The sequence below is a fragment of the Octodon degus genome, unplaced genomic scaffold, assembly GCF_000260255.1.
Source record: "Octodon degus isolate 3935 unplaced genomic scaffold, OctDeg1.0 scaffold00006, whole genome shotgun sequence".
Classification (NCBI taxonomy): Eukaryota; Metazoa; Chordata; class Mammalia; order Rodentia; family Octodontidae; genus Octodon; species Octodon degus.
In genome coordinates, this window is record NW_004524582.1 from 12,118,705 (window position 1) to 12,136,505 (window position 17,801).

At 40.9% G+C, this 17,801-nt stretch overlaps 1 protein-coding gene across 3 annotated transcripts in view; it reads right to left on the reverse strand.

Annotated features, from left to right (window-relative positions):
- Window positions 1-1,791: 1,791 nt before the first annotated feature.
- Anapc4 (anaphase promoting complex subunit 4) overlaps window positions 1,792-17,801 on the reverse strand; it is a 35,457-nt gene continuing 19,447 nt past the window's right edge. Inside the window, exons 16-29 of one of the 3 annotated variants that reach the window (XM_023699238.1) lie at window positions 14,939-14,994; window positions 12,837-12,883; window positions 11,944-12,000; window positions 11,366-11,422; window positions 8,825-8,918; window positions 7,129-7,226; window positions 6,548-6,609; window positions 6,430-6,468; window positions 6,230-6,331; window positions 5,420-5,494; window positions 3,983-4,156; window positions 3,185-3,308; window positions 2,731-2,820; window positions 1,792-1,831 (exon numbers count right to left, since the gene is read on the reverse strand). In XM_023699238.1, coding sequence (XP_023555006.1) covers window positions 1,799-1,831; window positions 2,731-2,820; window positions 3,185-3,308; window positions 3,983-4,156; window positions 5,420-5,494; window positions 6,230-6,331; window positions 6,430-6,468; window positions 6,548-6,609; window positions 7,129-7,226; window positions 8,825-8,918; window positions 11,366-11,422; window positions 11,944-12,000; window positions 12,837-12,883; window positions 14,939-14,994 — 1,108 coding nt within the window. In that variant the 3' untranslated portion in view covers window positions 1,792-1,798. The other 2 variants (XM_023699243.1, XM_004624650.3) reach the window with 2 other exon arrangements.

Sequence of the window (17,801 nt, forward strand, 5' to 3'; positions counted from 1 at the left end):
TCATGTCCCGACACTTCAGCTGCAGCCACTCAGTTCAAAACTCACATTCACATCTGCGGTCACGAGTGCCGAAATGACGCCTACAGTGATCCAACTGGTTCTAAACGCAGGAGGCAAAGTGCCCAAGGGTTTAAAAACTTAAGAGCATACATCTGAAAATGCAATAGGAAGGTTATTTGCTCTATGCAGCTTAGTAAAGAGATCTGGATAGTTAGACTTTTTAATTTGTATTTAATAAAATCCAGTTCCTTCCTAAATATACTCAAAGGTTTAATGAAAAAACTACTTTTGGCCTGGGGATGAAGCAAAGGCAGAGCACTTGCCTAGTATGCTTGAGGTCCAGGGTTCCATCCCCAGTGCTGCAAAACAATCAAAAACATCTCCAGCAATTATAAGTACAATAATCTAACTCACTATGAGATGGTGGCACATCAAGTAGCACTGATCCCGGGCTCAAGAAAAAAGTCTGGAAATTTTGGTTTTAACTTGTATCTATGCCGGAAAGATATACTAGCTCCTTGTACTCCAGTGAAATAAATGTGCATAAATGAAAAACTCTTGAGCTGGCAAGATAGCTCAGAGGACTAAAGTGCCTGCTTAGGCACACTTAGGCAAGCGCAGAGACTGTGGTTCAACCCCCAGCACCACAAGTCATGCCAGCTCTGCCCTTAGGGTGGGCTGAACCAGACAAAAAAAATCTTTATAAATTCAATGTTTAAATCACATGGGACAGATTACTAATTAAAAAACTGGTTTTGTACTGTGAAATTATAATTCATTTGAAGAACAATCTGTAACTGTCATCAAAATTATATGGTAAATCTGTCTTTGTTCCATAATGTTCTACATACCTAAAAACTATTATTTGTCCATATGGTATGACAGTTTCCTTCTCCTGCTTACAAAAGCTAGTTAAGACATTTTATGCTATGCCACAAGCGCTGACACTTATGCAAACCACGTATCAGGCAAGTTGAGGGTCTAGCGTGTGCAAGGCTGTGCGCTGCCACAGTCCACCTCTTGGCGACTGCAGTTCAAGGTGCTCCACACCTACACACACAGCTCCCATTCAGGTGTCCCTTCAAATGCACAAAGACCAAACCAGCAGAGACACCCTGGAGAACTAAAGGGAAGTCCTGTCAAAGGACAAAGTCAGAACAAATCTAAAGGTCTCAACTGGGTTTATTTTTTGATTCTAGAATCAGGTAACACTCCATAAAATAGAGTAAGTCTCTGATGGGATGAGCAGAGACACTGGTTTTATAGACAAAGGAAGAGTGAAAATACAGCAGAAATAAAACAAAAGCACATAGATTATTTTGATGTTTAGGGAGACAGAACAGAAAGTAACTGTTTGGTTAACATTAGGGTACTTTTTGGTATGGATTAAGGCAGAGTATTTTGTTAGCCTTGCAGAAACTGGGCTCTATGGGAATTCTGGCCCTTGACTCTTTCCCTTCTTATTGCTTATGTCAGATAATCTACTTTCAGTTTGGAGATGTGGAACATTAGCATGGGTGACTCCATGTGGACTTTTAGTCTGGTCTGTTGGGGTCCAGTGCAAAAGTCTAGTCCAAACAAAGGTTTCCTGTAATTTTTAAGATTTAACTTAAATCCACTGTAAGTGATCTACCTGTTATAATGACAAACTACAGGCCACCCTGCAGTCACATTCTTACCTGGTTATAGGATGTCTTCCTGCCTGAAGGGTTTTTTTTTTCTCTTGAGCTCACTTTGTAGCCCAGGCTGGTCTTGAACTTGCAATGATCCTCCTCCCTCAGCCTCCTGAGTGCTGGGATTACAGGCATGCACCACCACGTCCTGGCTCTGCCTGAAAGTTTTTAAAGCTTTAAAAGTGAGCTTTTATCAGCGAGTGGTAACAAAATTCAAAGATAAAATAGGACATCTTTGAAAGTCGCTGCAGACTAACTACTATCCTACTGTAGAAATGAGCATTTAGAAGTCAACATGAACTCATTTGTACTAATGCTGTATTATGTTTAGCTGATTCATATTTTTCATATTCCCTTGTGGTCAAACAGAAAGCTACTGCATGTCCTTGACCAAGCATACAGAGGGAAAAGGACAGATCTAAACCTTGCTTACTCAAACAATCCAAGTATCCAGCTGTGTTTTGGCCATTTAAATCATAAAAGGCAGGATCCATTTCTTTGACTTAGTATTAGAGTGAATCAGTACATTCTATTTCAAAATATTAGTTTCAAAGTATTCTAGAGACCTAAAGTGAACTAAAAGGGGAAGGTGGAAAAATGGTAAATGCTAAGTTTAAAAATAAATGCATCAAAATTCCCAGTGGTGAATGACTAATTTCTTCCCAAATGGGAATAATTCTTTTGACAGAAAAGACTGACCTTTCTTTTCACATTCAATTTATGCTTTCTTTAACACTAGCTCTGCACATAGTAAAAAAAAAAGAAAGAAAGAAAAAAAAAAAGCTCAGCAAAAAATATGAAAAAATAAAATTTACTGTTTATTTCTTTGTTACACAAAGAAAATCAAGAGCGGGCCACGACATTCAGCCCATGTCCCGTGTCCTTCCTGCCATGACACACAAACAAGCCAGTTGGCTCAGGAATCCAGCTCAGGGTCCAGTTTCTCCACCTTAATGACAATCTCGGGGGCCAAAGCAGCAGTGGGGGTGGTAGGCAGGGGGCCTGCCTCAGACTCGAACAGCACCTCCTCCTTTATCTTTATAGGCTGGCCGCCCACCTCCTCTTCTTCATCAGAAGACTCATCCAGCTCCCACTCGTCATCGATGTCCATTTCAAAGACTCTCACGTGACGGAGATTAGAACTTAACTAAAGAAAAGGCCATATAAGGACATTTTTCATTAATGGCTTAACAAAGACATTTTATATAACAACTTAGAGGTTTCAAGCAAAGAATGTTTTTAATACTTTTCACTAATTTACTATAAACTATTAAATTCAGTCTTTGCTTTATATAAAAGGATATCCATATTCAGCAGCAGAAATCTCATGAAGACTAGTATATTCCAGAATTATTCTTAACGTAGTTTATTCAGAAGCAGAGAACTAAATAGCTAAGGCTCATAAGCAGAAAAACTATAAATCAGAAACTGGTTTATAGTTTTCAAAGAAAAGGCCTTCCACATTATGTGTCCTCCTGCTGCCACTGTCAGTGAGCACTGCACACACTCACCACGCAGGACACTTTTCGGAAACCATTCCCAGCCACATACTGAGCTTTCATGCTTTCCAGTAACCTCCAGTGCTTCTCAAAGTGCATGGTACGTGTGGGGATGATACTGCACTGTTCATCCAGCCTAGAGGGAGAAAAAAGCCATGTGAGAATCAAAGGGCTCCTTCCTGGATTCCTAGCAGTCGCATCCAGCCAACGAACACGTTCCCATTGCTAATGCTATGCTAGCAGCCACTGTATAGAACTGCCGGGCTTCATGAAAGCACGATTCCAAAGAGGAAGAGCATCGTCTTGACTTCCACGGAAAACAAATGGCAACATTTCTAAATTAGAGAAGAAATGTAGTTACTTAATATTTAGTCAACTAAAGCCATCTCTTGGAATTGGCCATGTACTCTGTGTGGTTATTGAGGCCCTAATTCTGAGAAACATTATGGCAAATACAAAACAAATAATTCCACTACAAAGCAGGGTAAAGTTACTCTTAAAAGTTTGGCTCTATATCAATAAAATTATGGGGAAAAAAAGTTTAGCTCTAAATAAGTCCTATTCTCCACTGCAAATAATTCCCCATTTTATTCAAGCTAACACTTCTGGATTTACCATGAAGGGAGGGACAGGGGAACTATTAAAGTCAGTATTTTTTTGAATAAAAAATGAGAGTATTTCTGATGAGACGTCCCTATGGTTATCACAAGTAATTATAAACACCTCGCACATTTAAAAACTAGAATCCTTGATGTATGTTAAAAACTAGCTAATGGTGATAGCAAGCGATTTAACTGCTGTGTCAGTTACCTTTTAGAGTATGTCCCTGGGAAGTGACACTCCGCAGAATCCTCACTATTATATACTGAAGACAGTGGCAACTGGACCAGCAGCCGGTCTCTTCCTTCACGTCCTATTGTGTCTTTAAGAACGACTGTTACCGTTTCATCATCATAGAACTGGGCATCTAAACAGCTGTAGGTGCTACCAGTGACAGAAATTCCGTTACTCAAAAATGATCATGACTACCAAGAAAACGTTACATACGTATTTACAATGGAGAAAAAAAATTTTTTTAAATTAAGTGACATCCTCTACAATGGTAATTAAAATATACCATTAGTTTGTACTAAAATCACAATTACTTTATGTACTAGTTATTCACAAATAAAGCTAGGCCTTAAAAATAGGTATGCAAGGGCTCAGGAGATAGCTCGGCAGTCTAAATGCTTGTCTGGCAAGCACAAGGACTCAGGTGTGATCCCAGGTACATCATGCTGTGCCAGCCTTGGAACCCCAGGTACACCATGCCAGTCACTGAAACTGGGCAGGTGGTGCATGCCTGTGAGTGCAGCACTGGGGAAGCTGAGAGAGGAAAATCACTATGAGTCTGAGCTGCATAGCAAGACCCTGTATCAAATTTAAAAGGAATTGGTATGCATTAAGAAAGAGCACCTGGTTGTGCTGGTTCACCATTCTAGGTATCTCTTGCTAAGAGTGAGGTATTAAGCCTCTGACAATTCTGTGAGTGACACTGCACAGAATACCTTGGGTAAACAGGCTCAGCCAGAATACAAAATAAAAACTAAGATTTTACACATGAAAAGGACATAGCAACTCCAAACACTACCACTAAAAAAATGTCTTAAGAGGCTAGGCATGGTGGTGCCAGGTGTGGCTATTTTTCCAGCACCCAGAAGACTGACACAAGAAGGTCACTGCAAGTTCAAGGCCATCCTGGGCTACAAAGTGACTTCAAGACCAGCTTGAACTACACAGTGAAACCTTGTCTCAAACAAACAAAATTTTGTAAGTAAGGAAACAGTGATTCAGCCTCCCATAGCAGCTCCTCCCTGTAAGGCCTTGTAGGCAGCTTAAGCACTGCTAACCTTCTGCATCCTAGGAAAATACCACATCGCTAAGAACACAAGTCTTCATCATTTCGGGGTGAGAAGGACTTCAGCCTCGCCTCCTAGAGCACATTACTTTCTCAGCAAGCAATGAGCTTAGAGGAATGAATTATAGGAAAAAATCACCATATAAACTCCTGCAGCGCAGTGAAATTCCATTTATGAGTAAGGCAAGTAACTGTCTATATATAAAACACATAGCCCTACCCCTGTGCGGGAAGTGACGGAGCCCTTTACCCATACCATCCTGTAATTGAGTCTGACTGCATTAACTGCGCATGCGTACATGCACACACACACATCTCTTTATGATTCCTATACAAGTGTCAAGACTTACCTTCTTCTGACTTTCTCAGTTGTGGCATATGTGAAACTGCCAAATTTAATGGCAATCAATCCTTTATTTACAGATCTTGAAAAAGAAAGAGGAAAAGGGAGACATTGTGGAACAACCTGAACAGCCAATAATCTAAATCTTGAAAGAACACAATTGGCAGTGTTACTACACTGACCTACACACCAGATTCCAGGCCACAATATCACCATTCTCATTCTAGAAACTGGTACAAGTTCAAACACCCAGACAGATAAACCTTGCATGCAGTTTACTCTCACAGGCCCAAAGCACCTACTATTTTAACAAGGACCTCTGGGACAACTCTCTCATCCTGGTCTTAGTGAGAACCACTGAGATCTGGTATCCTGAACACGACTGACCTTTCACAACTCTGACTGGATTCTCAAAACAAGACTGTGTGGGTGAGCCCTCTTGTTTAATGAAAGGCATGCTTAACTCACAGTGAAAATCTTTTCTCTGAGGTATCATTAATAGTTTTGAACTTCTGAAAGTTCAAAAGACATAATCCTGTTGTCGTATTTTCCCTAACCACTTCTACTCCACAACACTCTTATATACAATGGTTATTACCAATAAAATGCTAACTTAGAACAAGAGAGAAGGAGTATCACAGCCACCTAACTCAGTCTTATCATTTTAATGCCATGAGACTATTATAACAGTTAAATGACAAACCTAAAGTCATGAGGTAGTTTAATTAAATACTGAAATGCTCTTAGGGAAGCTGTGTGTTTTATTATTAAAGTAACAGTCTTATCTTTTCAATTTAAACTTCAAATTAATACTTACTGGGAAATATCAGTATGTCTCCGTAAGATGCACATTTTATAAAGTGAATCTTCTAAAATGGTAAAAAGAAGATAATGCAGGTTTGAAGCTTTATTATTCCACCTGAGGGAAAAAAATCTAATGTTATAATATGGCACTTAGCTGACTAAGCTTATGATAAAAGTGTATTTTTCACACAAGGAAGGGAGACATACACTTACAGGAAAGGAAATTTGAACAGTCTACGTGTACAGTCCTCACTGAAACAAAAAGGAAAAAAGGTGAGGAAAATTTGAATTGGCTGCTACATTATACCACTCAACAGATAAACAGAATTACCTTCTAGCATCTCTGTACAATGGAATACAGATTGCCTGATTCATCGATTTTCCAATTACATCCTATATAAAATAAGATTTAAAAATATAATTAGAGGGGCTGGAGATGTGGCTCAGGGGTAGAGTGCACAGCACGTGGGAGGCCCTGGGTTTTATCCTCAGGACCACAAAAATAAAAAACTTAATTAGAGCACTAATGTGAACAGGGATATACTACAGAAAGCGTGACCAGCACTGTCTGAGTGCAGCAGCAGGTCACCCACATGACCAACTGTGCTCACTGCGCAGGCGATGGGCCAGCTACCCCCAGTCTAACGGCTCCTTCACAGCCACTTATTATGATGTGCGCTGCGAGCAAATACAATGCTGAGGATGCCAACCAATCAGGTTTTTAAATTTCTAAGAAATTAACAAGATGGGTAAGACTGAACCGTGTGAAACTGACATTCTGAGAGCTACACACAGCTGAGCATCAGCACTTTTGTTACAGTTCACCTCAATGATTATGGTATTTACTTAAGCAAACCATATAGTATAGATATTCTTGCTGCTACACAGAGACAGCATCTCTTTCAAACTTACTGCTGGCTTTTGCAAACAGTGATCAATAATGTTCTCCATCCGCCTTTTCACAAAATGCAATGATTTTCGAGGATAATAAGGAAACAGCAAAGGACTTTCTGGTTTCAAACAAAAACAGAAACAACAACAAAAAAAGATATAGTAAACCACAATTAAGATAAAATGCTCTGCTAGGCCAGCTTACAGTTCCTGTGCAGTGGGATTCTCACTACAACCACCCAGCCTCCTACCTTCCATCAACCCCACCCACCACTTGCCCACAGCACAAGCCCAGCTCCACCACAATCCGGCAGTGGGTTCTGCTGGCTCTCCTGGCTGTCAGAAAGGAAAGTTTTGGGAATTAGAAGCTGTGTAATGAAATAGCTCACTCATCTCCATCCACTGCCACACAATGGCAGGCAGTACTAAAACAAAACAGCAGACAGGAAACTAGCCCTACCTAAACCAATTCTTTAGCAGTAAAGCGATGTATAACATCACTTAAAACAAGCATCATATTCTCCAATTTAGGTGAAAATGCAAGAGAGGCTGAGGCTACTTCCCTGTATGAAAATGAAGACTAAGCATACACAGCTAACTCTGAGGCCCCCCTCTTCCATGGTTCTGATGGCCTCCCCTTGTCCTACACAGCACTTCAGGCCCAGTTGTGTAGGACAAGATGAATTTCTAGCATGCAAGCTTCAGAAACCCCTAACAGTGACAGCTGTTGTAGTCTCAGTCTTTGTCCCTAGTTCCTGGAAAGAGTTCCTAAAACTACTGGCTCATTCCCCAGGATACTGAAACAAAACCAAACCCTGACATCTGCTAGGTGGTAAGCGTGATGGGAGGTCTTGTTTTAATGGGACAACTCTGTCAAGCCCCTAGATAGCTTCAAGATAGGCCCTGGCTGAGGAAAAGCAAGCCCAAATCAGGTCTGCCCTCCAACCCTCCTGGAGGCACAGAGCCTAAGGTGGGGTGCAACCCCCAGACTAATGATTTAATCAGCCCCAAATGGGGTTCAGGAGCTTCCATGCTGGCAAAGACACTGGATCTTGGAAGGCACGAAGCTCTGACCTCCCTCTGCCTGCCTATCCCCAGGCATCTCTACAAGGCTGCTCCTGAGTTCAGTCTGCTATAATAAACCAATCAGGACATCTGCATGCTTTCCCGAGTTCTGTGTATCATCCCAGCAAATCACTTAGGCTGGAGGGGAGCAGCCACGTCAGGCAGAGGAACATGGAGACCTGGCGTTTAAGAGGACAGGGTGGTGGGACTGAGACCTCCACAGGGCCTGGGGTCTGAGTGCACACGCTCAGTGGTGCCACAATTGGTCGGTGTCAATAGCGATGGTAACATCTCACTTGGACTCAGCATAGTTATCAAAGCAGTTAATTTCACCATGTTTTTCTATCTGCCAAAGTTAGCATCATACCCTATTTCTTACTTTACTATCCCTCTCATCAAATAAAACGGACACAAAGAGTTAAGTCTGAAGAACTTAGGTAATTACTAGTAGGTATGTGACCACCTATTAGCCGACCTACTCAAGACCCGGTCTCAGGGGCCAGGAAGATGGCTCAGTGGAATAAGTTCTTAAGCGCTTCCCTGGCAAGTACAAGGGCATGAGTTCAATCCCTGGTCCGACAAAAAAAAAAAAAAAAAAAAAAACCCGGTCTCAAACATCCACACAGCCAGGTCTAGCTGGCTCATCAGATACCTTTAAGATGGCTGCTATTTTGGAGAAAGTCGTACCACTGGTTTCCCTCTGTGTTGGGGGGAGACACGAGATCATCATCTTCATCTTTCAAGTACTAAAAATACAAAAATAATATTTAACTTTAGGAAAAGACCTGGGCTCCCAAACCATTTCTTTTTCTTTAAATGTTTTTAGTGCAGGGTCTATAGGATCTATAGGATCTCACTACATAGATGGGACTCGTAGTGACTCTCCTGTGTTCACCCTCCCAAACAATAGGATTACAGGCGCGCGCCACTACACCCTGTCTCAGTCAAAGTCTTAGTGTGTCCCGGGGCAGGGCAGGCCTCTGTGCTCTAAGCAGGAGCTTTGCTGAGCTATCTGTCCAGCTCTCCCAAACGATTTCTATTCGACCTTTCCTCATTCAGTACGTCACTCTGTTTTACTGCTACGTCCTCAGAAAGCACATTATCTTCATAAGTGAGGTGAGGCAACTGCACTAAGTGCAGCAGTAAATGCACTGCAGCGGATGCAGACACCATACAGAAAGTTTCAGTCTGGCTCGCTTTCTTATGCATATTTCAATATTTTTGGAGAAGGGGAGTGGACCCTGGGGATCCAGCCTACTGCGTTCACACCTTCCACACCAAGCTACATCCCAGCCCCGTCTTTTCTCATTTTATGGCAGGGTCTCACTAAGGTGCTACGCTGCCAAGGCTGGTGTGGAACGTGCAGTCCTCCCACCTCCGTGGGCCCACCTGAGTGCTGGGGCCAGTTTGGCACCACCCCACCCACCTAAAGCTACACACATAATTTATGGGTGAGTTTTGCAAGTGCTGCCTGTCAAGCACTTCTGTGGTAGCTGCTTTCAGACTGCTGGGGGTCCCCAGATGCTCTCAGGGTTCATGTTAAGCCTTACAGTCATGCTAAAATGTCACTTGTGCTCCCACTGTGCTAACAGAGGGGAAGCTAGTGCTCTCAACAAGCATCTGAGGCACTGGCCCCAAATGACACTGGCAGTCACTGCACTCTTGCCTTGAACTCTCTCTGCAGCCCATAGCTACGTAGGCTATGGCCCTTGAGCTCATGGTACTCTTCCTGCAGCAGCCTCCCAAATGTTAGGATTACAGACATGTACCACCATGCCCAGCTGAAAGCTACTAAGTTATTAATTTTATTAATTTTCAGCTCTTAAGTATAAAACAATATTCTGTGGGTGAGAATTAGGAGGTATTAAGACACTTTTGCTACATGCCAAAGTATAAAAGTTATCTTAAGGCACTTAGAAAATAGTTACAACTGTAAGTTAAATCAGACACTTTAAAAATGGAGTTCCATTTTTTTACTTGAAAAAATAGGAACAAACTATGATTAATTCATGCTTGGGTATATTTGGCAGATACTTTTTTGGAAAATAAATATAGTAAGCCAGTCACTCTGAGCAAAACAACTGACAGTATCTGTTGCCAAAGATAAAATTTAAACTTTTAAGCAAAAATTAAAAGCATGAACTCTACATCTGCCACTATTTGACAGCTTCACAGCAATGAAAGACTTTTTTGATTCAGCAGATGCTGACGTTAATGAAATCTGACTTCTGGATACTGTATGACAGGTGTCAGTACTTGAAGAGCTACGTACTCATGGACCAGGATAATAGATTCCTGCAAAGTGCAAGGAACACGAACAGACTGTAACCTAACAGAGTAAGAGTAAGGAAAGCTCACTGATATAATTTCAGATTCTACAATGAAATTATCCTCTGAGACACTATCACTTGTAGGGATTTGGAGTAGTATCAAAGAATATTCTCGGGGCCAGGTAGAGGGCTCAGTGGAATTAAGCGCTTCCCTGGCAAGTGCAAGGGCCTGAGTTCAATCCCTGGTTCCACAAAAAAAATCAAAGAATATCCTCAGTGCTAAAATATCTATTACAGTCCTCCTCTTTTCACTGACGTATCTGGGTGAGGCCAGGTTTCCTTATAGTCAGAACCAAACATGCATACCAAAACAGACAACAGGAAGGGGATAGGAGACTCTAGCTGTCTTCTAGTAAGCTGAAGATCAAAGAGATTTGCAAAAAATAAGCCATCTCACTAATTTTTAAGCTATTTTTCACTAAAGTATTTATATTAGAATAAGTAGAGCTGTTGTTTTTAATGAATTAAGAAATAAGTAGTTTATTCCGTATAATTTTTAGTATCTCATAATATCTACCATCAATACATGACAATCCATGTAACAAACAAAACCGCATTGTAGTCCTCAATAATTAGTAAGAATGCAAAAGTAAAAGGAAAGGAAAGGTGGGAAGTGGGTCTGGGACTGGAGCTCAGTGGCAGAGCGACCGCCTAGTAAGGACAAGGGCCTTGGTCCAGTCCCCAGTACGAAAGGAAAAGAATGTGAAAGGGATCAGTAACTGTTCCTCTTTTATTTTACTAAAAGGGAAGGACTACATTATAACAAAATTGTATTCTTTTCCATAAACTTTGGATAATTCATATTATGCTACAATTTTATAATTAGAACATAGAATCAAACTAAGTTCAGCCCATGATCATACCTGACCAACTTTTTCAACATTAAAGTATTTTCCTTTTCGATTATAAAGGTCTGGAGCCTAGAAAGAACAGAGATAGTTAAATTATAAAGTCATGTCAAAAGAAAAAAAGTGTTTTTGTTCTGCCTTAAGACAGGATCTCTTAAAAAAAAAAAAAAAAAAGGATCTCACCATGCAGTTCAGGCCAGCCTTAAGCTCACTTTGTAGCCCAGGCTGGTCATGAACTTGTGAAGATCCTCCTGTCTCAGCCTCCTGAATGCTGGGATTACAGGCATGTGCCACTACATCCTCCTTAAAAAGATCTTAAATTTAAACCACAAAATGTATTTTGTAGGAGAGCTACTAGTTGCAGCTTTTTTCTTTTACAGATTGTAAGACACACACACACACACACACACACACACACACCGCATTTGACAGACTTTATGTTCAGTAAATAAGTAACCACTTCAATAGTCTTTTAAAAAGGAATTCATAAAAATTTCAACTGGATTAAATTTAACTATTTGTTTCCATCACCTAGGTATATTAAAGTTATCAAAAAAAAAAAAAAAACCAACTCATAGAAATGTAATTCTTACCTCATTGAAATGCTCAGTAAGGAATTCAGCAACAAATGTAATATCCTTTTGAGTCATCTATCAGCAACAGAAAGACAAAAAAAATCAAGTTGAAAAAAAGTTCCCCAATAAAACTACCTACCTACCTGCACAGCTATGCACGGGCTGGGACTGCGTGCTGCAGGGTCTGCAGGAGCTCTGCTCTGTCTGCAAGATGCCCCCGGGAAACATGAGGCCCCCAGCACGTCTTTACAGGTAGGACGAAACTTCTCACCAGATCTCAGCTTAGCGACTGATGTAAGTGCTTGATTTTCAAGTAAAATAAAAACCTATTTAATGTTTAAGGAGGTTACAGTAATGAATATAAAGAGACTATGTTATATACATTACAGAACCTTATATAAACATGAAAAGCATAACTTTACACAGCTATAACATGGATTGAGAACTGAAAAAACACAAAACACGCAAATTTCTAAAAAATAAGACTGAAGGGATGTGTCTGTGTATAAGCCTGCTATCCTGTTATTTACTAACTACATCAGAATATCCTACCAAGAGGACCAGCAAAACTGAGCTCAGTCAGGAAAACAACAGATTAGAAAAATATGCAGTATCCCTTGGCATCAAGCAAAGGTGGGTCCACAGCTGCCCCACACTGAGATCTGCAGGTCCCTGATGCAGGAAGGCACGTCTGCGGACAGCGCACAGACACCCTCCCAGGCAGGGCAATCACTGCTACCTTCCTTGTATGCTTAGTGCTATACAGTGTAACTGCTATGCAAATGGCTGCTACATAGGTCATTTAGGGGATAAGGACAAGAAAAAGGTGTGTGCACGCTGGCTACAGGTATGATTGTTCAGAGCATCTCTGACCGCGGCCGTGCAGCGCCAGCCCTGCTCCCATACGCTACCTTATTCAGCTCGGGGAGCACATGGTCTTCTGTCATTCTCAACATTGCTGGAAATACAAAGTTAAAAATTGTTTTTAAAGGAAAATTAAAATTTCAAAGACTAACCATTGCATTTTGAGTATTTCTTTACAGCAAAAACAAACAACTCTATTACTTCTAAAAACTAAAGGGTAAAGAACTTAGTTCTAAATATGTTGCAGATCAAATGTACAGTACTGCTCTAAATATTATAAACTGTTATTTTTTTTTTTCTTCAACTCAATGTGTTGCCACTTCACACTAATAAATTTAACTGCAGTCTTGTACTAGTGCAACACCTGCATGGGCCTCCTCCTAACCTGGTAGTGTTTCTTCTCTCAAAATCTGCAGACAACTCTTTCCTTCAAGGGTATACAATGCCAAAGAAATGTGCATTTCCCTTGGCCTTTTTTGCTACACAAAACCATCTGCACTAAGATTTCTGAGTGCATATACACAGTTATGTGTCCACATATTTTTATGCTTTTCCTTAGCACTGGCTCTTCTTGTCCTGTCATGGGGTTGTTCTTTACCAGCAGCATGTATTTTGCATGTCAGCCAAAGTCAAGACTAAGAACACTGCATGTGCTTCTGCTCAGTGGCAGAATATGCTTCTCAACTGTGTGCTCAGTACCAAGTGTGTCAGAAGTACCTCCACAGGGGCCGGGGAGTTAGCTCAGTAGAATAAGCGCTTGCCTGGCAAGCACAAGGGCCTGAGTTCAATCCCCGGTTCCGCCAAAAAAAAAAAAAAAATACCTCCACAAATACAGATTACTTTAGAAGCCATTTAATTAATTCAAATTTCTAAATTATCTGAAAAAAATAGGCTATAACATAATCCCACAATTCGTCTCTTTATCCAGTCAAAAAAACTACTGATTGATTACACTACCAGTACTAGGGGGAGCTTAACAGAAGCCCCCACCTTTAGGAAGACTGCATCTCACAGAGAAGACAACCGATGTCAGTCAGCCACTGCTGCTAGCAGAGCCACGATTAAAGTTAGGTCTCCTGTTGTCCAAGCCACGTGCCTTGTACAGTATCATGTTCTCAGGACTGAGCAGTGACTCATTTCTTGTGTAACCTTGGTCCTTACTAGTTAGGGTGAACAATACACAAATGGCCTAAATTATCTATGATAATATAAGTACAATCACAATCCAACTACAACTTTCACCTAACAAAGATTTCTAAGCTTTCATTCAGTTTTAATACTGCAATTTATTTCAGTTAACAACTCAGACCAGGCTGATCTGATAAACACTCCAGTTGCCCATTCTGACTAACATTGGCAGAGTGAGAAAAAATCAAGAAGTTCAAGTGTAAATGTCAGATCACATTGAATTTTTAAATGGTAGTAACTATACTAGGGTGACGAATATCAAGTGTGCCTTTATCGTATTAGAACTAAAGACCTAGACATTTACTTAAAGGAGGTAGCAGCACATACGAGGCAATTTACTTTTTCACTCTTTTAGAATTTTTATAAATTCCATTTACAACTATGTTTTGGCAGAGTCTCTACGAAAATATTTATTATCAAGCCAATGGGTATCTGTCAATTAAACTGCCTCCTCAACCTCCAAGACACTGTGGAGATGTGGAAACAGACCACAGGTGGTCTGCACGCTGTGAAGCTAGGGGGTCACCGCCCAGCAGAAGTACTGAGGAAAATGCGCCAACGCTGCGCTGCCACTGACCAGACTGACCAAGGGGCTGAATCTGTACTCTTTCAGCCACTGGCTGGTACTACAACTGCAGAGATCCAGAGACAGTCAGACTGTGGCATAAATGAAGATATTCAAGGTGCCCAATTACAGAAAGGATTCAAAAATATTATTTTCAGGACTGACACTAAAAAGGGAAGGCATTAGCATTCCCAGGGAGCCACGAGTGGGTGGTACGCAGACGTCACACTGGCCAGATGCTTTAACCACTGAGGCCGGGTGAAGCAGGCAGGGGGCGCACTACACTACACTACTAATTTTAAATGTTATTCCATTTTATTAAGGTGACTGAAAATACTTGCATAAATTTTTTTTAAAGTGTTAAGATGGCAAAAATGCTTCATTCAATTAACTTACCCACATACAGCCACCTAAAAAATGCTTTGAAGTTTTTCATACTGCTATCTATAACCCTATAAAAAGAAATCAGAGTTACGTTGCATTCATATATAGCTGTCAATTATCATGGAATGTAATAATCCTGTTCTACTATACCCTGTCTGGATGACCTTTAAGCCCTTGGAACAGTACATGTTACAAATCTAACACATCCATAAAAATATAATTCAAAAAAAGCAAATCCTGATTCTTTAAAAAAAATAAAGCTAAGTAACGCAAGATTTTAACTGGCTATGTATACTTTTTCCCCACATTCAGTAAACTATGAAATCTTTTTCTGACCTGAAATAAATCAGGAAAAAAGTTTGCAGCATTATTCTTTGCTTAAAAAGATTATTTGTTGGTCAGTATTATATTAAGAAAAACATCAGGCCAGCGAGATAGCTCAGAGGACTAAAGTGTCTGCTTAGGCAAGCTTAGGCTAGCACAGGGACCACAGTTCAATCCCCAGCACCACATGCCACGCCAGCCCTGACCCCTGGATGGGCTGAGCTGGCCAGAGTCTGTGTAGTGGCACATGCCTATAATCCTAGTGCTAGGGAGGCTGAAAGTAGGAGTATCACTATAAGTCCAAGCTGCATAGTGAGACCCTGCAACAACCAAATACATTGAAAGAAGAAAACATCAACTCAAGCAAGAAAAAGAACCAACATTAAAAATTTGTTCTACCTCTCATATCAATGAACACCATTTTCTTTTTTTTTAATTATTTATTTAACATTTATTTTGTGTGTGTGTGTGTGTGTGCGTGTGTGTGTGTGTGTGTGTGTGTGTGTCTGTGTGTGTGGCCAGCTCAGCCCACCAGGGGGCGCGGCTGGCTGGCATGTGGTGCTGGGGGATTGAACCACCGTCCCTGTGCTTTGCCAAGCTTGTTCCAAGTAGGTGCTTTAGACCACTGAGCCATCTCTCCAGCCCTGAACACCATTTTCTGAACGTGATTTTTGCACTCTGACAGTAACCGGGGCCTCAGAAATTAATTTTCATGGGCTTTACACATGTGCCTCCAATTAAGTACAGTATCATAAATGGAAGTCATCTTGATTTTGATAAAAATACAAAGATGGAATTTTCAAAAAAATTCCTTAAAGCCATACCTATGAGATAATGACTCTAACTACATAATAATTGCATGTTTCATCCCCGTTTCTCAATAACCCTCCAAGAGTATTACGATTCACAACACCACCAGTGAGGTAGGTCAGTCTCATTAACCTTTCTGTATAAAGTAAGACACTTGAAATTAAAGACTATCACATCTCCAATGTCACCAGGCATCACTACCAAAAGTCTTTTGTAGAAACAATGGAAAAAAACCCAGTCCTTTTGTGTCTTTTTCAATCCCCCACCTCATCTCAAGCAACCAGGCTTGCATCAGAAGTTAATGCCTCAGCTTTTCCTTTTGTAACACAGAATAAAAACAATGCTATCTTTTATTTTCTTGAAAGGAGCAAGATATTAACTGCCTTTCATTCACAATGAAAGGTGATCACAGAAAGCTTAGTATTTAGCTTTGCTCTCAGCAAATGTGGTAAAGCAAAAAAACCCAAAAAACAAAAACCAAGAAACCACTTCAAAACACAGAAAAAGCACTGTCATTTCCCCTCTTTTTGTCTTCTGAGTACCAGGTTCTGTACCTTCTACAATGCCATTAAAGGGGTGCAGGATGGGCAAGGACATATGCATTACAATGTATAAACTCACAATACCGAACAGTAGAAAAGAACTGCAAATGTCATAAATGCCAATGCCCAATGATCGATGAAACTCAATGGCAGAGGCCACATGCCTGGCGGAACACAGCGTGGGCAGCCAGGGAAGGTCAGGAAAGACCAAGGGAGGCTGAGAAGCTTCAAAGGTAAAGAGAAACAGCAACTAACTCCTGAGAGCCCTCCTGGCACCCTACTGCACACTGGGCATTACTAGGCTACTTGCAAACTTCAGACTGACCTATAGATTAACATACTGAGTCAATGTTTAAAATCCGAACTTGTTAACTATACTATATTTAGGTAAGAAAATAAACTTAACTCTTAGAATACATACACTAACATCTCCATATGAGCATTTAGTAAATCTTGTTATACTTCTGAAATGTACCCAGTTTTCGACCACCAGTTCTCTCTTAGCTTCTGTCCTTGCCTGCTTATAACTAATTCTCAATATTAAGAGGCATCTTTTTAAAACCTAAGTCTTAGTGAGGGAGAGGGGGAGGTTAAAAAGGATTAAGAAGTGGTATGTTCATGCACCAACTCAAGATAAATGTATTCATTATCACAAGAAGTACTAATAAAAACAAATGTTATGCCTTAACCTTGTTTTACATCTCGTACCTCCCCATGGGGCTCCAACTGCTCCCACAGTAAAAGCCCAGGCCCTCCCACCTGCACAGCCCTAGGTATACCGCCCAATGTCACGGCCTGCCTCAGCCAGTCCTTCCCTGCCAGCCCTGCTGCTGCCAAGTGTGCCCAGGGCTGGCTTCCTTCCTGTCTACAAGTTCACCCTCTTCAGGAGTCCTCCATCAGTAACCACCGCTTCCAGGACTCCTCCTCCACTACAGGCCACCAAAACCCAAGGAAGCTCGAGGCCCTGACATGAAACAGCGTGACTTCTGTATATCACCTGTACGTATCCTCCACGTCTAGGTTACTTACAATGTAAATAGGATACGAATAGCTGTTACATGGTATTGTTTAGGGACAATGACAAGAAAAAACACCTGTGTATCAACACAGACGTAAACTTTCTTCCTAACACCGATGACCTAAGGTTGAAGGTAGAATCTGTGTAATGAAGGATTACTTCATACAAAACTGCATCTCCT